At 34.2% G+C, this 24,315-nt stretch overlaps 1 protein-coding gene across 2 annotated transcripts in view; it reads left to right on the forward strand.

Annotated features, from left to right (window-relative positions):
- The window catches only part of TASOR2 (transcription activation suppressor family member 2), a 114,237-nt gene that overhangs the window by 64,507 nt on the left and 25,415 nt on the right, over nt 1-24,315 (forward strand). For both annotated transcript variants that reach the window (XM_051961853.1, XM_051961851.1), the window contains exons 12-18: nt 1,899-1,971; nt 2,073-2,135; nt 6,986-7,690; nt 9,176-9,418; nt 13,552-14,446; nt 15,374-15,767; nt 19,325-23,173. In XM_051961853.1, coding sequence (XP_051817813.1) covers nt 1,899-1,971; nt 2,073-2,135; nt 6,986-7,690; nt 9,176-9,418; nt 13,552-14,446; nt 15,374-15,767; nt 19,325-23,173 — 6,222 coding nt within the window. The remainder of the gene's footprint in view (nt 1-1,898; nt 1,972-2,072; nt 2,136-6,985; nt 7,691-9,175; nt 9,419-13,551; nt 14,447-15,373; nt 15,768-19,324; nt 23,174-24,315) is intronic.

A 24,315-nucleotide genomic window follows, 5' to 3' on the forward strand; every position in this document is an offset into this window, starting at 1 on the left:
TCCATTTGGTCATAATCAGGGATATCTTGGTCTCTTTAAAGTGTGACAAATTGGTGTTTAAACATTTGATTATATCATTTGTTAGGCAGTATTTATTTTGGCAAATAGTCCAAGTAGATGAGAGATCAAATAAATTTTTAATTTTATCATTGAATATGAGATCTATACTATATGTCCAATGTTCCACTTAATTTTTTTTAAGTGTAGCATTTTTATTTCATATCTCAAGTTATCTTTGTTAATATATTGTGTGATTAATCTATTCCTTATTGAAATAGTTATTAATCATATCCCAAGTTAAGGGAATGTACTGCTGTACTTAGTAGAAGTAAAACCAATAAGTACCATTTGTAAGGACAATTGCAGATTTAGGTTCAAAAACAAGAGAAATTAATAACAATGTAGAGTTATCTTGGTAATAGACTGGATTACTTGTATAGAAATGGTTGCATTATATTTCTGGAGGTGTTTAGGTAACCACTATATGTTATAATCAGTATGTTTTATACTGGGTGGGAAATTAGATGAGCCCTAATTTTTCTATGTTAACATTCCATGATTTGACTAGATGTTAGTTAGCATGACTAACTATGAGATGACAGTGTTGTATATTATCTTTAAATTTAGTAATATTTAAAAGAGGAGAAGTAAATAATTGCTTTAATGTAATGTAGAGATCTCAATTTAGTTTGTTCTTGACTGGTAACAAGATAGTCTTAGCACTACTTTGTAACCTTTATTTTTTTTTTTTTAATAATAGCTTCTAATTTTCAAAATATATCAGAGAAACATATTTAACATATATAGGACTGCTTGCCATCTAGGGGAGGGGAGTGGAGGGAGAGAGGGGAAAAATCGGAACAGAAGCGAGTGCAAGGGATAATGTTGTAAAAAAATTACCCTGTCATGGGTTCTATCAATACAACGTTACATATAAAATAAATAAATGAATGAATACATTTTAAAAAAATATATATGCAAAGATAGTTTTCAACATTCACCCTTGCAAAACCTAGTGTTCCAAATTTCTATTCCTCCCTTTCTCCCTCCCGGACAGCAATTAATCCAATATAGGTTAAGCATGTGCAATTCTTCTATATATATTTCCACATTAATCATGCTGCACAAGAAAAATCAGATCAAAAGTGGGGAAAATGAGGGAAAAAATAAAGCAAGCAAACAACAAAGTAAAGTATTATGTTGTGATCCATATTCAGTCCCCATGGACCTCTTTATGAATACAGATGTCTCTCTCCATCACAAGTCTATTGAAATTGATTTGAATCACCTCATTGTTGAAAAGAGCCAAATCCATCAGAATTGTTCATCACATAATCTTATTGTTGCTGTGTACAATATATTCTCTTGGTTCTACTCACTTCACTTAGCATCAAGTTCGTGTTTAAGTCTATCTAGGCCTTTTTGAAATCATCCTGCAGATTGTTTCTTATAGCACAATAATATTCCTTTATATTCATATACCATAACTTATTCCCCAAGTGATGATACTGTGCAACCTTTAAAAAAAAAAAAAGATGCATTTATTTTGACAAAATATTTTCCCCCCCAAAATTCCAACAAATCTCCCTAAAAAATACATCCCTAAAGACAGTTAAGCAAATTATAATAGTGTAACTATGACTGATGGTACACTTTTAAAGCTTTGTAGTTTAACAGTTTGTAGAAAAGAAGGATGTTTATGCAGTTTTAACAGAATTATAAGAGATTTTAGAACTTTTTTACTTTAGGGAAAAAAGAAAATTTCTATTGATCTACATGTAAGTACTTAATTTTTCCTAGGACTGTCATTTTCTTTTCATGAGCAGAAATGTCTCTTAAAGTGTGGCATATGGGGAGAGGGATATATTTTCATGTAATTTTTTTGGTATATATTTTAGGCAATTGTCAAATGTTTAGAAGATCAAGGGTTTCTTATTTTACTTACGTCATCTGCCTTACTGTGGGACACAGGTAAGGAGGAACTATTTTGAAGGTAATGTTTTTAATGTGTTTTCTTTTGTTTTCATAGTATCCCAGTATTTAACACTTTCTGTCTTTGTTTTTTTTTATAGATTTTGGTGATGAACACATGAACCTATATGCCTTGTTTTTATTCCCTTCATCCTCATCAACAGGTATAGAAAATTAAGGAATATATGCTTATGATTCACTAGAAGGGTGAAGTTGAATGTTTTTTTGTTTTCATTTAGGCTAAAAGAAAAAAAACTTTTAAAAAACCCACCTCCTTATCTAGTTATATATATATATATATGATGTAATTCTTAATATATGAAATAATTATGTTATTTATATATAATGTTAATATATAATTTGAATGTGGCATTAGCCTATATAGCTATCTAAAGGAGACTTTTTTCATGTTTTTGATGATAGACCATCTTAGTATTCCTTTTTTGTTATAGATAAAATTATAAATCAAAGAATTTTTTAAAATAACTATATCCCCAGCTTAGTTCAATTTATAGACATAATTCATCAGCAAATCAAACATTAAGGTGCCTACTGTGTGTCAGCCACTGCATTAGACATTGTGAATACAAAATCAAAATAATGCAGTCAAGATTTTGCCTTTAACATTGTATTGAGGCAAAAGGAAATTTATGCTTATATATACACAAAACACACATCTCTATATTTATATAGAGATGCATGTGTGTACTGAGAAGCGAGTGGCATGATGGAAAACAGAACAAAGGTGGAAACCATTATTTTTTCAGTTCTCTATTTAATTCTATCTTAAACACCAATTACTTAGAAAATACCATTTCATTATGGTATAAACAGTTTTTCACAATTCACTTCTATTTCAGGAAAATATTAACTATTTAGAAAATACCATGTGTTATATTATTAACTATTGTTAGTGTAACATTGTTCTTTTTCTTTGTTCTATCCAGTTAATTTTCTTTTTTTTCATAATATCTTTTTATTTTTTCAAAATACATGTAAAGATAGTTTTCAACATTTTCCATCGCAAAACCTTGTGTTCCATATTTTTCTCCCTTCCTCCTCCACATTCCCCCTTCTCTATAGACAGCAAGAAATTCAATATAGGTTAAACATGTGCAATTCTTCTAAACATATGTCCACATTTATCATGTTGCACAAGAATCAGATCAAAAAGGGGAAAAAAAGAGAAAAAATAAACAAGTGAGCAAACAACAACAAAGATGAGAATACTTTGCTTGTGATCCACATTTGGTCTCCTTAGTCCTCTCTCTGGATGCAGATGGCTCTCTCCATCACAAGTCTATTGGAAGTGACCTATATGGTTAATTTTTTTTTTTTTTTTGCTGAGGCAGTTGCCCAGGGTCACACAACTAGGAACTGCTGTTAAATGTCTGAGGTCAGATTTGAACTCAGGTCCTCCTGACTTCAGGGCTGGTGCTCTATGCCACCTAGCTATGCCCCTATGCCCATAGGGGCACTATGGTTAATTTTCAAGAGGGAGTTGAAAAGTGGGGGAAAAAAAAACTACAAAGGAAATAATTTTTGACTACATTTTTCTTATTCTTTTTATGCATCTCATTTCTCTTATTTTACAGCAGGTATTTATTGTCACTTAAGATACCAGTAATATTCTAAGGAATTTTTTATATTTATTTGGCGTTTTCTGAATAGATGTATTATACATTTTTTATTTCTGTATATTAAATTTGATAACTTCCTTGGGGTTTTAATGATTGATGGGATTTCACTATTATTGGCAGTACTAAATATGATATTCCTAGGAGCTGATTATCTAGTTAACATTTAACCTGTCTCTTATGATTATAGGGTATAGAACTTGAGAGGACCATCAATACTTCTCATCCTTCTTAGAGTTCTTGGTTTCTTTCAGGCTGTTTGCCTTCAAATTAATACTTCTATCAAAGAGAGCAGAATGAGGTAGACAATAAAATGCTCTTCTTGGATTCGTTTTGTCTGATTTTTTTTTTAAATGATTCTTATTTGGGGTTTTAATTATCTCTTAGATAGCTGATAGATAACAGAGTGCTGATAGAGAATAGAGAGTTGCATATTTGACAAAAATTGTTGGGGAAATTGGAAATTAGTATGACTAAAACTAGGCATTGACCAACACCTAACACCCTATACCAAGATAAGATGGAAATAGTTTCATGAGTTAGACATAAAGAATGATCTTATAAGCACATCACAAGAAGAAAGGATAGTCTACCTCTCAGATCTGTGGAGGAGGAAGAAACGTGTGGCCAAAGAAGAACTAGAGTACATTATGGAATGCAAAATGGATAATTTTATTAAGTTAAAAAGATTTTGTACAAACAAAACTAAGGCAAACAAGATTGAAAGGGAAGCAATAAATTGGGGGAAAAGTTTTACAAATCCATGGGTTCTGATAAAAACTTCATTTCTAGAATATATAGAGAATTGACTCAAATTTATGAGAATTCAAGTCATTCTTCAATTGATAAATGGTCAAAAGATATGAGCAGACAATTTTCAGATGAAGAAATTAAAACCATTTATAGTCATATAAAAAAAAAAAGCAGAGAAATGCAAATTGACAACTCTAAGGTACCACTACTACATACCTCTCAGGTTGGCAAGGATGATAGGAAAAGATAATGATGAGTGCTGGAAGGGATGTGGGGAAAACTGGGACACTGATACATTGTTGGTGGAGTTGTGAATGGATCCAACCATTCTGGAGAGCAATATGGAATTATGCCCAAAGGGCTATCAAACTGTGCCTACCCTTTGCTGCAGCATTGTTTCTACTGTATACCAAAAAGATCATAAAAAACGGAACAAGACCCACATGTGCAAAAATGTTTTTGGCAGCTTTTTTTTGTAGTGGCAAGAAACTGGAGATTGAAGGGATGCCCACCAATTGGAGAATGGCTGAATGTGTTATGGAATATTATTGTTCTGTAAAAAACGACCAGCAGGATGATTTCAGAGAGATCTGGAGAGATTTACATGAACTGATGCTAAGTGAAATGAGTAAAACCAAGAGATCATTATACACGCCAGTAACAAGATTATGTGATTGTAATGGGCTGAGGCTCAAGTTGATGCACTGAGGTCCCAAGCACGTGAGACTAAATAGTAATTGGACCATACTCTATTAATATATATACTTGGAGAAAGAATGGCCCCCGCCCACTCTTTGTGCAAGTCAAGTCCTGATATATTGTATAGGAAATGGCGTAGAGATGATTTTGGTGGGTGGAGGCAGAGGGGCAGGAAGAGAGAGGGAGAGAGACTGCTGACTGGGTTCCTGTCATGGCTGTTCACATTACTAATCCCCCTTACCCCTCCACAGAGAATAAAAATCCAAGATTTTCCCTTAACCTGAATTCCTGACTCTGGCTGATTTTAAAATACACAGTCATCTCATGTGGTGATCATTTCTAATGGATATGGCTCTTTTTAGCATTGAGATGATTCAGGCCACTTCCAATAGATTTGTAATAGAGAAGAGTCATCTGTATGCAGAGAAAGAACTGTGGAAACTGAGTGTGAATCACAGCTTAATTTTTTTCACATTTTTAATTGTTTGCATTTTGTTTTCTTTCTCTTTTTTTTGCTTTTTGATCTTATTTTTCTTGTGCAGCATGATAATTGAAAATATATTTAGAATTGCACATGTTAACATACTGGTTGCCATCTAGGGGATGGGATGGGGAGAAGGGAAGGAAAAAAAAATTTGGACCACAAAGTTTTGCAAAGGTAAATGTTGAAAATTATCTATGCACATATTTTGAAAATAAAAAGCTTTAATTTAAATAAAAATAACTTTTAGAAAAAGAGAGAATAGAGTGTTGATCATAGATCCTGGAAGAGCTTAGGTTAGGTCCCACCCCTGATGTGTACTAGCTTTGTGACTGAGCAAATCACTTGACCATTTGGTGTCAACCTGAATTAATGAGAAAATGGCCAATGTGGCAAAAGTTAAGGGTTATATGAAGCAGCAGCTGCACAGAGGGAGAAGAGCTGCAAGAGCTAGCAGATGGGAACAATCTATAGTTTTACAAGGTAAGTTGTTTTTTTATAACTTTTGAAGGTCCATAGAGAAAGCTTTGGAAGAATTTAGGAAATTTACAAAATAGTCGGCTAGTGATAAATCTGATCAGTCTCTTGCAGTTCTTTAGTAATCCGCATTTAGTAAGTTGTATTGGCAACCATTTAAGATCATTAGTTGTAGATAAGATGCTGACCTTCATTAGTAGAGGGAATTTACTTAACTAGATTTTCCATTTGTAAATGGAGTCATTTCTTTGGTCTCCATGTCTGTGCCAGTCCCTCCTCTCTGGTTTAATTGGGAGTTTACTGAAAGTTTGTTTTTTCTTACTCATTTTCTTTTCTCTATCATTATTTAGATACTACCAGCAGATATATAATAACCACATTGTTATCACTGGTTAGAATATCATTTTGAATTACTACAGTCATTTTTTTTTTTTTTTTTACTATCTCAGAATATATAAAATCTAAAGGATTAGTTTTGTATTATGGATGTGTGGATGCCAGAACCTTCTTCCCAATCCAATTATCTAATCAGAGACGTCAAGTACAAAGAGAAAACATTTATTTAATCCCTGCAAGGAGAGGCCCAGGCACAACCCTATCCCATACTCCCACCATGTGCTCCTGGAACCTAACCTGCTTTTGGCTTGTCCAGGGTTTAAAAGCAAAAGACTTGAGCTTTCTCATTGGATATAGACTAACAGGATGTAACCATCCTTGACCAATGATCACTAATGCTGGCTGCCTCTTACAGGTCATGTCACTTCCTGTAACTTCCTGTATCTCAGGTTCAAAGTTTATTCCTCCAGAGAGTAAATGACCTCCCCAAGGTCTCAGTTCTGGAAACAGGGAACAATGTGACTCAATACTGAGACAGTACTTCATCCAGTCAGTCCCATTTAGTTGTAATATAATTATAGATTATGTGTGTATATGCATATATATTTTTATGCTTGTGTATTTTTTTTAGGTAGAAAAGAATCAAAAGGTGAAGATGACATTTCGATGAGAGTTGTACCCATTTTGCCTAGCCTTCATTATGCTCTACTGGAAGCGAAGAAATTTTTGTCTGAGGAAGAAATTCATCCAAATGTGTTAGTGAAGCATCATTTCCAAGAATTTGCTAAGCAGAACAAAAATTCTTCATTGCCTTTCCAGAATTCATTTGAGGAACCAGAATTTTTTCCATGTGACACATTGTCCAGTGAATTGAAGTCGGGTCTTCATTCTGAAAAATGTTCTCAGAAGACTTTAACTCGTCTCAAGTCTTACTTTTCAGATCCAAGTGGTTATGCTTTGGAAATAACCACAGCCTTGGATTTACTAGCAGGTCATTCTCCATCACCTTTTTCTGTTTCTGATGGAATGTGTGATGTTGGCTTCTCTCTCTTTATGCCTCCGGATCCTGAATTTGTTGACTCAGAGGCTCAAGTGAAAAATGAAACAGATAAAAACAAAAACTCTGATGGGACAGGTAAGGATGAAAATACTCTACAGTTGTGTCCAGCATCAAATCTGAGAATCCAGCCGAAGAGAAAAGCAAGTATGTCAGTCGTGATGCAAAATAAAAAGGTGAACTTATGCCGCCCATTCTCCAAAAAAACAGGACCTGTAACAACCATTGAAACCACAGTTAAGCTAGCAAAAGGTCAATTTCCTCAGAAGAGGAAAAGAGGTAAGTTTCATTTTGATGTAATTCTAAACTATCAGTGAATATCAATAGGCAATTTAAGTGACCTAAGCAGTTTTAAGCTGGAATACCCAGGAGATTTACTTATCTGGATTACCGGGGAGAATCATTTAAGAAGCATTTATCATTCACTTCCTCTATGCCTGGTACTCACTAAGCTCCAGTGATACAATAAAGAGCCCAAAAAGCTAATCCTCACTTTAAAGATGCTTATAGTCTAATGGAAGAGGACAGTTTGCAGACTACTATGTATAGAAAGATATATGCGGAATAAATTGAGATAATCTCAGAACGTGGAAAACTGAGGATTGTGAAAGTCTTCTTATAAAAGGTAAAACTTTAGCTACAATTTGAAGAAATTTAGGAGAACCAGAAGATAGAAATGACGGAAAGTTCAAGGTGTGAGGGCCAGTCAGCAAATAAGTTGGGAGATGTATTCAAGGAATAGAAAGAGATCACTGGATTCCAGATTATGTGGAAAAATACAAGCCAAAGGGATGTTGAATTATTAACACACTGCAATTATAACAGTGCTTTTGGATAGAAGAGATATAAAAATAAGGGCACAGGATACTTCACTGAATTCTTTTATAGTTAAGGTTTTTTTTGTCATGCTGATATTACTACTTACTGATTCTGTGAGTTCTTAAATATTCCTCTGTGGTACTTAAGCCTAAATGATTTATCAGAATGCAGATTGTTTGCCTTCCTGCCTTCTAAGTTAAGCATGGCAGATAGTCAATGCTTATAAATGCCTTTTTTCCCCTTCTTCCTTCATTTCTAGATTAATTTCAACATTTTATGCTTGTGATTCATTTATTTCAATCATGTCCAGCTCTCTGTAACTGCATTTTTGGGTTTCCCTAGCAAAGAAAGTAGTTTTGCCATTTCCTTCTCCAGCTCATTGTACAGATGAGGAAACTAAAGCAAACAGAATTAATTGACTTGAGTTGAACCAGGAAGATGAGTCTTCCTGCCTTCATGTCTGATGTTCTATCCACTGTGCTAGATGCCCCATGGATTTCAATATACTTTTGTTTATATTGCTCTTTCCTTCACCATTCTGTAAATGATTCATCTTTCTCAGAATAGTGTTAATTTAGAAATTTGCACTGAATTGTGACTTGCTATTTTTATAGTTGTGCAAATCCTTATATTTCTCATTCTTTGGCTTACAGGATGAAGTTTAACAAATTTTAAAATTATGTAATTTAATTGAGAACTTTTAAGTTATAGCTTTATATTGCTTTGATAAACTCAAAATTTTGTTTTGCTTATTGTTGTTGAAATTTATTTTTAGAAAGAAAACCCCCAAAAATGATATTAGCATTTCTTTTAAAGAGCTAATATATCTGTATAAATAACAGGTTTTTATCATTTTTAAAAAAAGGAAAAACCATGCTGATATTGATTTAAATCTGAAGATACAATAGTTCCTTAAAGGAAAAAAAAATTCTTTTTCTTTTTGAGGTGCTGAAGTGCTGACAGCACAGTTTATACAAACAACAAAGTTGGATCAGAAAAGTCAAGAGACTTCTGTTTCTGAAAGTGTGCCAGTGGTAACAAATGCTAAAAAAGTAAAGAAACCAGAAACATCTCCAATCAAAACGGTGCCAAGGGTTAACCAAGCCATGAAAAAGCCTCCACAGAAACAGAGAGTAAATATAGTAAAAAGCAATCAAAATCCAAGAATGAGAAAACAACTACAACCTGGTAAGACTGTATTATCCAGATGAAATAAAATTCTATAGTCCTAACTAAATAGAAATTGGAAGATAGCAAGTCTAATTCATGAATTTTAGAGATCCTTGATGATAATATCGGTGTCTAATCTTTATATAGCTCTGAAAAGTTTGCAAAACCCTTTATGTATATTATCACATTTGATTTTCACAAGAACTCTATGAACTCTTGGTACTATTATTGTTTCTATTTGACAGATTAGAAAACAGGCTGAGAAAGGGGTTAAATGTCTATCTCTTCCTGTATCTACGCATGCTCCTCCTTCCCTGCTCAAAAAATGTGGGTGTTAGTTCTGACATAAGTTCTCTTTTCTCTCTCAACTCTTAATGATTTCATCTATTCCCATTACAGGTGATTTTATCACATAAATCTACATATGTGGCTCAAATCTCTTCCCTAAATTCTAGGGTATACTTAGGAAGACTAAAAGCAGAGTCAAGGGAGTGGGAAAACATAGGACATTAAACAAGTAGCTTGAGTTTGGTTACAATAGAATATATTGAAAGGAGTTAAGCCTGGAAAAGTTAATAACACTGTATTATGAAGAGATTCAATGACTGAGAAAGAATTCTGTGCTGAAGTCATTAGACAGTAGGATTTGGGGCACATAGAGCTATAAGCTATATCTATACATAAGAATAGAACTTGTGATTTTATTGATCTCAGGAATTTCTTTGTGAGGCACTTCCTCCACTTGGGCAGGTCAGCATATTCTAACACAAATCATAGTGTTAGAAAGTTTCCTAGGGCACTGGGCTTCATTGACTTGCTTTGGGACACGTAGCCAGGTTTTTCTCACTTTGAGGGCAGCTTTCTAATCTGTCATGTTGCAATGCTTCTGTGTAGAAGGAATACATCTTTAGTGTTCTTAATTATCTCATTCTCATCTTTTTTCTCTGGTATTTTTTCTGATAGCAATAATCCTGGGACAAATATCTATCTTGATATTATTCTTTTATATTTAACATTATACAGACTGTGACACCATTAGAGGAAATAATTGTTTTTTAAAATATCTGAATAAAGGTATCAGGATGTTAAATTTATCTTTTCTATGATAATTAAAACATTTTTGTGGCAATTCCAGTTAATATAACAATAACAAAAATACCTGATACATACATAAGAGTTTGTAAAGCAAATTATTTTATATAAGCCTCACATCATTTTATAGCAATCCTGTTATCCCCATATTACTTGTGTTTTCCCCATTTTACAGAAGAGGATACTATGAAAGATTAAATGATTTGCTCATATTCACATAGCTTACATCAGAAGTGAAATTCAAACTCAGGCCTTCTTGAATAGAGTTCTGTACACTGCATAATTATACCAATAATGTACAACAAAAGGGAATGGAAGTTAAAAGGCCTAATAGGCAGTTACTGCAGATGGTAGTTTTGAGGGACTATTTAAGGATAGCTTAGTGGGAATGGAGAGGAAGTAATGGATTTAAGTAATGGCTATAATAGGTGAGAATCATAATACCACTGATAGCAACAAGAGAAGTCAAAAGAAAGAACAAATTCTAAGGTAAAAAATAAATTATCTTAGGATGAGGTTGGGGGCGGGAAAGTAGGGGTAATAGAAGGGGTGGAGAAGACAATCACATTGTCACCTGTGGTCACAGAGCCAGTTAGCATCAAGTGTCTTTGCGACCAGATTTGAACTGCAGACTCTCCTAGGTATTGTGCTACCTAGTTGCCCCCAAAGTATTATTTGGATAGTTGAGATTGAGATTTTAGTATGATATCTGAACAGAAACATGAATCAGGGTTGAAGTTCTAGGTATGAGAATTTTCAGTTTGAAAGGAATATCTGAAATCATAGGAATGAATGAAGTTGCCAAAAGAGAGAGATTAATGAAATACTATAGCCTTTCTAATTTTTAATGCTGTTGAAGTAAGTTCAAGGAAGTTTTCACATAAAATAGCTGATGAAGTCCATCACAGATTTCTGTTGCCTAACCTCAACTGGGCCCTCAGGACCAAAGCAAGAAAGTTCTTTTACTACTCTCCTAATTGTTGTCCTATTCTATTCCCCATAGAAGCCATTCTAAACCTTCTCTAAACTTGTTCTCATACTTTTTCTTCATCTACCCTTCTTAGTTTAGAAACTCATTTCATACTTTCCTGAGAAAATAAAGACTTGTCTTCATAAGCTTCCTCCTCTTTTCTTCTTGACTTTAAAACTCCTTTTGCTTTATTGATTACTCTGTTTTAATAACAGTTGACTCTTCTCCTTGTCCAGGTCACAAACATTCCTCCTGTGTTCTCCAGGATATCCCCCTCACATACATCTCTACTCTTTCTTATCCTTTAATCTTTCACCATCTACTCGTTCTTTCCATTTAACGTACATATATATTCTAGTCTCTACCAACCTTAAAAAATCCTTCCCTAAATCCTATTTTCCCCAAGCTATTGTCCTATCTCTCTTTCCTCCCTTTTAAAGTTAAAAAACTTTCTGCCCTTTTTGCTTCCACTCTTTTTCACTTTTAAGCCCTTCACTATTTATCCTACAACTTGTATTATTCAATAGAAACTGTTCTCTCCAAAATTGAGTGATCTCTTAATGAACAAATCTGATATCTTCTTCTCACTCTTCATCTTTCTTGACCTTTCTTTAACATTTGACATTGTTGATCATGCTATTATTCTCCTTCATGCTGTTCCTTCTAAATTGTATGATAATACTTTTTACTGATTCTGACTTCCTTCTCAGTCAAATGATCATTACACCCTCATGAGTGTTCCCAAGGTTCTGTCTTGTGGGTCTTCTTTTTCTTCTATTCTCTCATGTGATGATTTCATTTACTCCCATAGGTTTTATTTTTTATCTCTATGCAGATAACCTACCAAATCCAGTCTTTCTCCTAAGATGTGAAATCCTCATTTTCTCAAACAACCACAGAAGTAGCCAGTTGCCAAATCTGTTGCCTTTACTACTTCTACAACATCTCTTGCATCCTTGTCCTCACTACTCACAATTCATCATCTTAGTCCGGGATCTCATCACCTCTCTTCTAGACATTACATTTGTCTATAAATTGTATTCCCTTCCCATTCTAATCTAAATTTTCTCAGCTGCCAAAATTTTGTTTTCCTTTAACAGAAGTCTAACCATACCATTTCCTATTTAGTAAACTCCAATGTTCCCCTATTATTTCCAATACAAAATACACTTTGTCTTTTAAAGCCTTTCACAACTCTTCACTAATTTTAATGCTTTTCATTATATACCATTTCCCTTCTTGAATTCAGTAGTGTAGCCAAACATACTTTCTTGTCCTTGCTCAATAAGGTACTCCATCTCTCATCTACAAGATTTTGTACTAGCTATTTCCCAAGTCTTCAACTTCATCTCAGAATCCTTCACTTCTTTCAGGCATCTCCTCCTGTATGAGGACTTCTCCTACTCCTCCAACTAGTCATGCCTTTCCTTCCAAACTCCCTTTTATTTATTTGGAGTATGCATATACTAAGACACATATTTATATGTATATATTTGTGTATGTATAAATATAGATAGATATAGATATATGTAGATGCACTCAACACATTCATAAATGCATTTTATTCTCAGAATGTAAGCTTCTTGAGATCAAAAACTGACTCACTTTCATCTTTGCATTCTCATGCTGATCATATAATAAAAGCATAATAAATATTTGAGAATTTTTTGATCAATTAATGTAAATTAATGAGGATAAGAATGAAGATACTTTAAACAAATTAGTTTCATTTCATGCCTAGAAACTTAAGAAATGAAATATTAAAAAAAATTTCTTACAAATGTATAATAGTATTTAATAGAGATTTTTGTTAGTTTTTTTAAAAACTGTTTTGTTTGTTTTTCATTTATTCCATGGATTTCTGAAGTCCTGTAGAAGTGTGGAAATGATAATTTCTTAAAGATTGTGCTAGCACAATACAAGCTTTGGAAAGGTCTGTCCCACTAGAAAGACTTTGGGGGACTGGTGATAGACAGCATATAATGAAATAACATAATGAAATTTTGTAGGCAATTATATGGCAGCATACTTAATTTCATGTAAATCAATACAGGCTTTGTTTTGTTTTGTTTTGTTTTGGATGATTTAGCCAAAAGAGAGATTCCTTCCCAACCACCAATTAAAATTCTGTCAAATAATCAAGGAAATGATCATACTGAAAATACGGTTCAACTTGGAAGCACTGCTGTTGTTCAATCAGATCTTCAAGAAAATTGCATTGGTCACTTTGATTCCCAAGCCCTAAATATGTTGGCTGATCTGGCTCTAAGCTCTGCTACCTCTACCACTTCATCATCTATTCATAGAGATTTGTCTTCCTCCTCTGACTTAACACAAAACAATATTTTATTCTGTAAAGAAAATTCTTTGCAAAGTACTTATGATCATGAATATCACAGGCTGGCTAAAAACCAAAGATGTGCATTGTATTCTCTTGAACTATCCAAGCCATCTTATGAACAAATTGATTCACGGACAAGTGTACCTGATAGCCAGAGTGAAAAGAACTTGACTCCATATCATCAAATATCTGTGACCCAGGAAGCACTTCCTAAAGAGACAGTAGAATCTGCAGATGAAAGCAATAGCAATAGTTCTTTTATTGCCATAGAACATTCTTATGCCTTACTCACTGCTGAACATTCAAAGAAACATCTGCAGCAACGTGGAACACAAGGTCCTACCTTTGCAAAGAATGGTACAAAAGGCCCCGAGGCAGGGACTCCAGTGGGCAAAGTGATGCCATTTCGGCATCAACATAACACTCCACCTGTTCAAAAGCTTTTGCTGGATCCAGTCATAAAACATAAGAGTAGATTGTTGCCTTCTAACTTAAAAGAAGATTTTTGTCATTCTCACACAGTATTTAGCTGTGATGGCTCCTTTAAGGTTACTTGCAAATGTGAAACAGAATATGTCTTCAGCTTAGACAGTAAATATACTAACAATCCACTGGAGAAAACTGTAATAAGAGCTTTACATGGGTAAGTATGGATAAAACTTGATTTTAGTATGTTTCTATTACATTAAACTTATACAAAAGAGTCGTTTGTATGCCTTGGATTCCTATTGAGGAAAGAGAAAACCAGAGTTGGAAGTACTAGTATGTCACTGTCAGATTTACAAGACAGATTTTAGGTGTGGGAATGGTAGGCCTGATTCTGCCACTGGCTTCATCTGAGTGTAAAAAAAATAATTTAACAGATGAATAGTTTAGGCATAATGAAGACTTTAATGTTTTGAGGGGACCAACGTTTTTCAGTTAAAATTGAAAAGATCTTATCAAAAAATAAGAATAAAAAAATTTTTTTCAAATTAGACTGTTGGAAGGAAAGCACCCTTAATACAGAACTTAAGAAAAATTTTAATCTTTTCTAAAAATATAAAGTTAGATCTGTTAAAAGAATAAGTTCATATACAAAGGTAATTATACAACTTAACTGTTCAAGAAGGATATATGTAAACTATGTCTCTAGCTCTTAATGTGAATATTAAGAAGCCTTTCATATTGAAGATTGGAAAGAATATCCAAGTCAAGCCTATTCTTTTACAGATGAGAAATTAAAGCTCATAAAAGTTAAATTACTTGTTTAAGTTTTAAGTAGAAGTAGTAGAACTGGAATTTTAACTCAGAGTCTGATTCCAAATTCAGCCTGCTTCCTATATTGAGGACAGTTCCCCACGCATGAAAGAGACCTACAGTGTGGGTTTACAGAAATGGTTTGAATCTTTTAATATTATTCATTTGTCAATCTATCATCTCCATTTTTCTTTGAATTGTTGCTTCATACTTTGTATATTTTTAAATGCATGTATCTACAAGAATAAAGAATTTCTGCTCATTAATACATTCACCAAAAATTATTCTCAGTGGTTCAATGTGACTTTTTTTTCTTGTTTGATCTCTTCAGACCCTGGAATGCTGATGTGCCAGATAATGTAGAAGAAGTAAAGCTTATTCTTCATATGTGGGTAGCCCTATTTTATAGCAATCAAAATAAAGTCATACCCTCAGCTCGAAAAGTAGTAGAGCATAGCAATCCAGCAAAATATGTTTCTATAAATAGTACTTTGGATCCCTTGGATTTCAGTGAAGTCGGTGAAGAATGTCTAGGTATGAAACAACATTCTGTAGAATCTCCATTGGAGTCCAATTGGAATTCAAGTAATTCTACCACTGGAATATTATTGGCTTGCACCAACATCAAGCCATCTACAAGTGGCTTGGAAGAGAGAGCTGCTTTAGCAGGAGAAGACCATCAAGATGCCCCAGAATTCCAGAGTACTATCTGTTCTTCTAATGAGGTAAGACTAGATAAAACAAATGTTGATTTTTATGAGGAAGAGAAGGTATTTTTTTTTCATTGTTTTGCTAAGTAAAAATATTTAGGATATGGCATTAAATTAGTTTGTAAGAACTGTAATATAACAAAGTTTTTCTAAAGCTTTAGATGTGAAAAATAGTTCCTTACAAAATTAATGAGGTATTGTTGATGGATAAAAGAGGGAGAGCTAAGTCTTATCTTAACTGTGTGCTTGAGAAAATTGTTCATTTGAGAGAGGAAAGAAAGTTGCAAAGGTAAGGAAGATTTTAATCCACATGGAATAGTTCTTCGGACATGGAAAATGTTCTCCTTCCTACCTGTCCTTAAGTATCACGAATACAGAGCCTCAAATGGCATAAATGTAAAAGTTATAACACGATTCTTAAAATGACAAGGGTAGACACCATTTTAAAATCCATAGTTGTAGCATTCTCTAAGATGTTGTATTGTCAGAGCTCTTCTGTTATAGTCCTTGTAGACGTTTATCTTAAAGGAACTAAGAATATAGAGAAGTAAATCTTATTTATATAGATGATGAGTAAACAGTTGTATTTCAAAGTATAACTTTATAAAGTCTTTGATTCAAAAATATTCTTTATTAAGATGTATATTTTATTAACTGTTGTCCGAAGAAATTTTTAATATGATCTTTGTAAGTCATAAACGAGAAGGAAAATTTTTTAAAAGTATATGCTTGTGAAGTTTTTATTTTGTTTGGTATAGCATTAAAGGGCAGCTATGTGGTATGGTAGATAAAGACCTGGAGTCAGGAAGATTCATCTTCCTAACTTCAAGTCTGGCCTCAGAAACATATTAGCTGTGTTACCCAGACAAATCACTCAGCTTTATTTGCCATGGTTTTCTTATCTGTAAAAAGAGCTGGAAAAGGAAATAGCAAGCTACCCCATTATCTTTGCCAAGAAAACTCCAAATGGGATCATGAAGAGTTGGGCTAACTGAAATGACTGGGCAACACAATGCTGACAGTATCTTTGAGTTATTTATTCTTCTGTGACATACCACTACCCCTCTTTCTACTGATATTCAGAATAGAATAGGGAGAGACTTGACAGACCAGAAACCAAATTTGATAAGCATTTTATGTACTTAATTTACTGAAGTGCTTTTAAAATGTTCAGGCATTTCAGAAGCTTTATAGTCTTATAGGTAAAAAAGTGTAATGGTACAGAATCATTATCATAAAAACATGTAAGATAAGAGAGCAGAGTAATACAAGTCAAAAAATGGAAGGATAAGAGGAGGCTCAGCTGCTACAAGTAGTTGTCCAGGAGTTGATATAGTCTCATCACCCTCTGAAATTGGGGTGCCTTTTCAGGTAATATTAACTTCCAAGGTGTCTTTGAGATTCTTAGTTGTAGTAAAATTAGTGTTAAGTCATGAGAGTGCTGAGGAAATCTCAAATTTTAATGTTTAATGTAAAATGGTAAAAACAAAATATTAATGAGTTCTGTGTTTTGCATGTGTTGAGCTTAAGTGTGCAGAACACTCAATTTGAAATATTCAATAGGAATCATTATATAGCTCTATGAATCACCTTCATGAAAAAGATAATTAAATTCAAGAGAGCTAACAATGTGCTCCATCATTTAGGGAATGGTTTAACAAATTATGGAATATGATTGTGTTAGGAATGTTATTGTCCTGTAAGAAATGATGCTGAGGATAGGTACAGAAAAACCTGAAAAGACTTCTATGACTTGACGCAAAGGGAAGTAAACAGAGCCAGGAGAACATTGTAGAACATTGTATACAGTTAAAGTAATATAATGATAATCAAATTTGAAAGACTTGGCATTTTATTATTATAATAATGCTCCACAGTAATTCTGAAGGACTCCTGATTTTAAGAAAAAATGCTATCCATCTATTCATTGATGAATTCTTAAGTACAAAAACTTTTTTTTTTTCTATTTTATTTATCTTGTCTTTTTTGGTGAGGGAAGGGGGCAACATGACTAATATGGAAATATATTTAGTATAACCTTGTACATATATATATATTTCATGCTTTCTCAATGGGTGAGAAGGATTTGGGACTCAAAATTTTAAAAAATGAATGTTAAAAGAGAGAAGAAGGCCTTGAATATACCATTTGGGGCTTGTGATATGTGTGTATTGAGCATGAGAGGAGTATCCAGAAAGGTGGAAGGATAGAACCAAGAAAGTTATAAAAATGTAGAGAAAGTGATCAATAGTGTCAAATGCAGCCTAGAAGTTGAGAAGGATTAAGACTGGGGGGCAAGGAAAGCTCTTTATATTTGGCAAATAAAAGATCTTTGATAATTCTGTTTGAGTAACAAGATCAAAAGCCTGATTTTCAAAGGGTTGAGTGAATGATAGAATGAAGTTAAAGCACTGAATGGACAACTCTTCTAGGAGTTTGGCTGAGAACGGAATAGATCATAGATATCTCTGTGTATGTGAGAGTGCAAGTGAGCTTAAGGGTATCTAGTGTCTAATGCATTTTTTAAGGATTAGAGAAACCTTATGTTTGAGAATAGGTAGGGAAGAAAGCAGTAAATTGGGAGATGGTGAGGATATGGAAAAGGGCAGTTGAGTTGACACTTGACTGAAAAAGGTAGGAGGAGTTTGGATTGAGTGAATCTGAAGAGGGTTTACCTTGACAAAAAGATGGATCACATTCTTATCACAGGAGGTGGGGATGGGCAGCAGCTAATAGCAAGTCCGAAGAGAGAGTTCAAGGTGAAAGGCCTTCATTTTTTTCCCATGCAAGAGGTTGGGAATTAATTAAATTAGGGAGGAATGAAAGAATTGTTTTGCTTGTGCAATGAAGGCCCAGTTATAATTGAGTAACACAAATTTATAATGTGCCTAGGCAGTAGTCTTAGAATTTTCTCCATCTCTGTTTAGTAGTACATGAGTAGAAGCAGAGCAGACAGAGGGTGACAAACATTTTTGGTTTTTCTAGATTTTTGTCTTTACATGGAAGTCATTTTTGGACTTCTTTTCCCACCACTAACTGGATTAACAAATTCTATCATGGCAAAGAAAACAATTTTGCACAATTTTCTATTACGGTGATTACATCTTATAATGAATGTAGCATTTCACCCTAGTAGTCCTCCACTTCTCTATCATGAAAAGGGAGCCATGATCCTTAATCTGTGAATTACTCACAACTTGGCTTCCTTTTTAGTGATTTACACAGTTTATAGTAAGAGGTAGTTATTATTCATATTATTATTTGGTTCTCCTTCACCTGGTTCACTAGTAAGAAGTCTCCCATGTGTGTCTGGAAATTTGTTGTTTTCTTGCTACATAATGACATTCCATTATATTAATATATCATAATTTTTTCATAAACTTTCTTGTTAATGGTCATTTACTTTTTAGCTAACATTTATAAAGCACCTAATTTATGCTATTGTGCTGGGAAAAAGACAAAAATGAAGCTGTCTCTGCCTGCAAGCAGTTTACATTTTGCTGCTTTAACATATACACAAATAAAACCCTTTGATATTTGACATACTAAACTCTAAACTTTTATCATTTCAGGTAATTAGAAAAAGAGTGGAACAGGAATTACCAAGTAATATAGAGACACCTAATGTTGTGCTTTCTAGTAATGCAAGTACCCAAACTAGAGAACCTTCTATTGCTGATGAAAATGAAAATTCACAGAAACTTGTTAACTCAGGAGCAGTCTCTGAAAATGGGATCAATGATCAGACAATGAACTGTGGAATTTCTGTGAACAGAGCTTTAGAAAACAGAGAAGACTCTCTCTATGAAGCACTAGGCACAAAAGCAAGTCCATTACAGAACATAACAGAACATAGTAGTCCCAGAAACAAAGTAACAGAGAGTCAGGAGTCATTAGAAAACAAAGATGGTGACTTGGAATATGTAATGATCAATTTGGAACCAATTACTTTCACTTTTGAAAAAAATGCCTGTCTACCTATAGAAACAGGATTTGCTAATGGAGTTGATAAAATGCCAGACTCTGATAGAGAACTAATTAAAAAAGTATCACCTGTTGAAAGTCTTAGACAACAAATCCCCTTCCATGAAATAGCCCAAGCACAAAATGCTTCATCTACAAATCAGGATCTCCAAGATATTCCATCTATGGCACCATCTGTATCAACAGGAACTAAATACCTCTGTACCTCTTCTGTTGCTAGAGAGACTCTTGCTAAAGAAACTGGTTCACTTGAGAAGGAAGTTCCCATTCCACTGTCAACATCATCAGCTAATACAGTGTTAATTGAGGCGGTCTCATCAGTTGTCAGTTCTGGTGATCAGGCAACCTCTGAGGAAATGAAACTACCTCAAGACACATTTCTACAGACTCCAGGACTCTATAGCATATCTTCTGAAGAGGTTATAGAGTCAGCTCAGGTTGAAGAAATTGTTTTAACACCTACTTTTGCACCTTTGGAAAGCAAAAAAACAGCTTCAGCTGGTTATATCTCATCAGGAGCTACTAAATTAAATTACTCTTTAGAAAAGGAGACAAATGGGAGTGACTTAAACAGTGAAAGAATGAATTTTGAGTCAGTCAACGTGGCATTTACCAAAGAAACTTGCATATCTTTGGGCAGAGAGGCAGTCAGCATAGAGTTATCAGATGATTCAGATATTGAACTAGCGCTAACAATATCACCACCTACAAGTCCTCGAGACCAAGCACAGTCTGATGAAATTATGCAGATTCAGGCTGTTCCACTAGAGAATGTGGAACTTCAAGTTGTAGCTGAAGAAATAATTGAGCCAGTAACAGCTTTCCCCAAAAAGAGAGAAACTAATTCTTCTGACTATTCTTCACTTCATACTGCAGTGTTGCCAAAACCATTAGAAAATAAAGAGTGTAAAAGAGATGTTCTGGATCCAGTTACTTTGGTACTTACTAAGGAACCATGTGCACTTGAGATTGGACAGGAAGTTAATATTATCACTAACTCACCCTTTGATGGTGCCTTAATTGAGCCAGTATCACCAGCTTCAATTCCTGATGATCAAGTGCCATCTAAAGAAACACCACTATCTCAGGATATGCCCCTTCAGATGTTAGAGCTTCATGATACAATATCTCAGGAGGTTAGTAAAGCCTCCCAGATGCAGTCAATAGATTTATCTTCAGGAGAAGAAGATCACGCATCTGACAGTCCTGGGATACCAGGAGAAAAGCCGACTGCTACACAGGGAAAGCCTACAAAGCTTTCTTCTGAAATGGCTTTGCCCTTAATTGATTATACAGAACAAAAAGAAAGTCTTTTACTCATTCATAGAAGAGCAGCAGAAGACCATGTAGTCCAAAATAAGTATGATGATGCTAGATTTTTCCAGGGGAAATTTCAGTGTTGTGATACAGCATTAAACCAGACTACTTCTATTGCAGAGTGTGAGGATTTTAAGACTTCTTTTCAGGATTTGGAAAGATCCGAGAATCCTTTGCAACAAACTAGTGAGGAAATCAAAAGTTTGAATTCAACACATACTGGCTTGGATACCCATAAATCTCCACCTTGTCTTAGAAAGTTAATAGAAAATAGATCTGTAGCTGAAAAAATCCATTCTTCAACTGAATCAAACCTGACAAACAATTCATTGGAACATAAGAATAGCCCTTCAGACAGTAAAAAGGATTTACACGGACAAAGTGAATATGATTATTTACATAAGTCGTCTCTGGATTTGACTTCAGTTGACCAATCTGATTTTATATGTAGACCCTCAAAGAACCCAGATATTTGTATTTCCATGGATGATGCCTCACATATAAGTAGTTCAGGACAAGTAAATGAAGAGACATTTCAAGAGCATGGAATTTCAGAGTCTAGAGTTCTCAGTAATGATGAAGTTATTTCTACTTTACATGAAGAATCCATCAATTTTAAAGGAACTAACCTAGGGTCAAGCCTCATATCATTGTCAAAAGGGGAAGGGAACACACAGGTTCATCAAGAAGCTTCATCAGTATGTGAAACAAAAGATCAGTCAAGTGGCATTTTTGCCACCAAAGAATCTAACCTGGTATGTGATGGTACATATCAAAATGTGGCTAACATAACCAAAAACACAGAGGAAGAACATTCTGCTTCAATTATTCAGAAACCTCCTTGGGAGGCCGCTAAAGAGCTTGTAGAACATGAGAGTGCAGGAGAGGGAATTGGAACTGAGAAAGATATAAAATCCCCTGATAGAAATATGGATATGAACTTGAACACTGAAATTTATTACGAGTCACTTTCTGGAGAATCTGACCAAGAATGTTTTGGGGATATTAAACATTCCCAATTGCAGTTAGATGATCCTTGCCCCTTGGGAACCAATCATCCCAATGAAGTGGAAGAAGCTTCTGTAACTGATTATGATACTTTGATGGATAGTAGAACTATAACAACAAGTAGTGACATAGAGAGTTGGAATTACTCTCATAAAGGTCAAGCAGCAAACGGAGGTACCAAACAAAAAAGCTGGTCAACTGGATTAAAGAAAGGGGATAAGTATGTACCCTTTTACATTAAAATCCGAGATCTTCATGGCACTCCCAGGACTTATACTAATTTTACTGTAACTAAGAAGCTTAAAGACACCACTAGGACTTTACATAACTTGAAGCAGCACCCCTGTGTCACAGCTCGGTGCGGCTTGATCAGCTCCTGGACAAGTACCTGGCAGGTGACAGATGATCCTACCCAGAATACTTTGGATCTAGAATATTTGAGGTTTGCACATAAGCTAAAACAAATGGTAAAGAATGGGAAATCTCAGCTTTCTACTACTTCTTCCAATCCTTTGCCAAAGGAATCACATATTCAGACAACTGTTGGAGTCTTTCCCTTGACAAAAGTAACTGAGACTCCAGTTACACATCCAACCTCTAGAAGCAGAAGCCCTCTATTAGTAACAATTGTACACTCGGAACCAAGACAACATACCTCAAACTGGCACACAAAAAGTCAAAAGCATAGTGACTTTAACAGTCTTTCCTCTTCTAGACAAGACAAGTGTAGCCAGAGTAGAACTGTTCCAAATGCAGAGAGAGATCCAGCCACTTCCTTCCACCTCAATAAGTTGAAATATGATAGTAAGCTGAAAGAATCTCGGAATGACATTTCACTCATTCTTAGTGAATATGCTGAATTCAATAAGGTGATGCTTAATAATAGCCAAAGGAACTACCAAGTTAATGATCTGAGTGTTAACTCTGGAAAGACTACATCGCCGAAGATAGCATCTTTCCCAAGAAGGATGGCTTCCTATGAACACATGATTACAGATTTGTGTTCCAATTTGCACGTCAAACTAAAAAATGTTATAAAAGAAGCTTGTAAAAGCGCCTTCCTGTTCTGCCTGGTTGAAACAGAAGATAGTTCATTCTTTATAAGAACAAGGGTAAGGCATCAACTTTTTCTTATATTTTCCTTTACTTTGATTTATTTAATCTCAACAGTCTTGGTTTGAATCATACTGTTTACTTCACATATTTCAAATTATACAATACAATTTAGGTAGTGCAGTTGGCTTCTTCTGAAAACTGGTGTGGAGTGGAGTGGTACTGCTGTTTGTAGGGACAGTCTTAACATATCCATACCAGGGATAAAAATAAAATCGAGCATCATCAATTTGACTAACTTATATCTAATTAGAATTTTAGAATTTCCAGACATGACTTTGGGATGATGTAATCTACATAGATATAATGCTGAGGTATATACTACATGCCAGGTACTGTGCCAAAAAAGAGGCAAAAGACGTTCTTTTCCTTCAAAGGTCTTCCAGTTTAATATTAGTAAAGTTAATGGAGAATTGCTTGTGTTTGGCACCATTTTTAAATTTCAATTTGAATTTCATTTTTTCTTGTATGCTGGGAATGTTTTCTTTAACTTATTATAAATCCTTTTGAGTATTTGTAACTGAATAATGTTTCCATCCTGGGAAGAATTGACTTTAGGAAGAACTAGAAAGTAAACCAGATTTCCAATTTAATTTATTAATCTTAACCTTTTTCAGAATTTTATTCTGTATTGCTTTGTTGGGAATACATAATATGCCTTTTGGAACAGAAAGCATTACTTTAAAGCAGGACAGTTTTGTTTAGGTTCTGGAAAGGTAAGAGTTGGTAAATATTTGTATTTTAAGAGACTCATTTTTGGATGTTATATTATTCCATCTAAAAAAATAAATAGAAAAATACTTAAAATTTTATTATGCCACATAGCTAAATATTGAGCTGATTAATATGGAAAGAATATTTAGCTAAATCAAGGTCTTGTGTACAATCTGTTAAAAGATTAATACTCTAATTAATATTATAATGCTCTGCCTTTGTTGTGTCCAATAATAGCCATAAGTGAATTATATATTTGGATTTTTTTAATCAGTGCTTTGAAACTTTGCATAATCCACAATTTCATCAGGGTTCCTCAATCTTTTTAAATAAGGGGCCAGTTCACTGTCCCTCAGACTGTTGGAGGGCCGGCCTATAGTAAAAACAAAAACTTTGTTTTGTGGGCCTTTAAATAATAAACTTCATA

The sequence above is a fragment of the Antechinus flavipes genome, chromosome 5 (genome assembly GCF_016432865.1).
Source record: "Antechinus flavipes isolate AdamAnt ecotype Samford, QLD, Australia chromosome 5, AdamAnt_v2, whole genome shotgun sequence".
Lineage (NCBI taxonomy): Eukaryota > Metazoa > Chordata > Mammalia > Dasyuromorphia > Dasyuridae > Antechinus > Antechinus flavipes.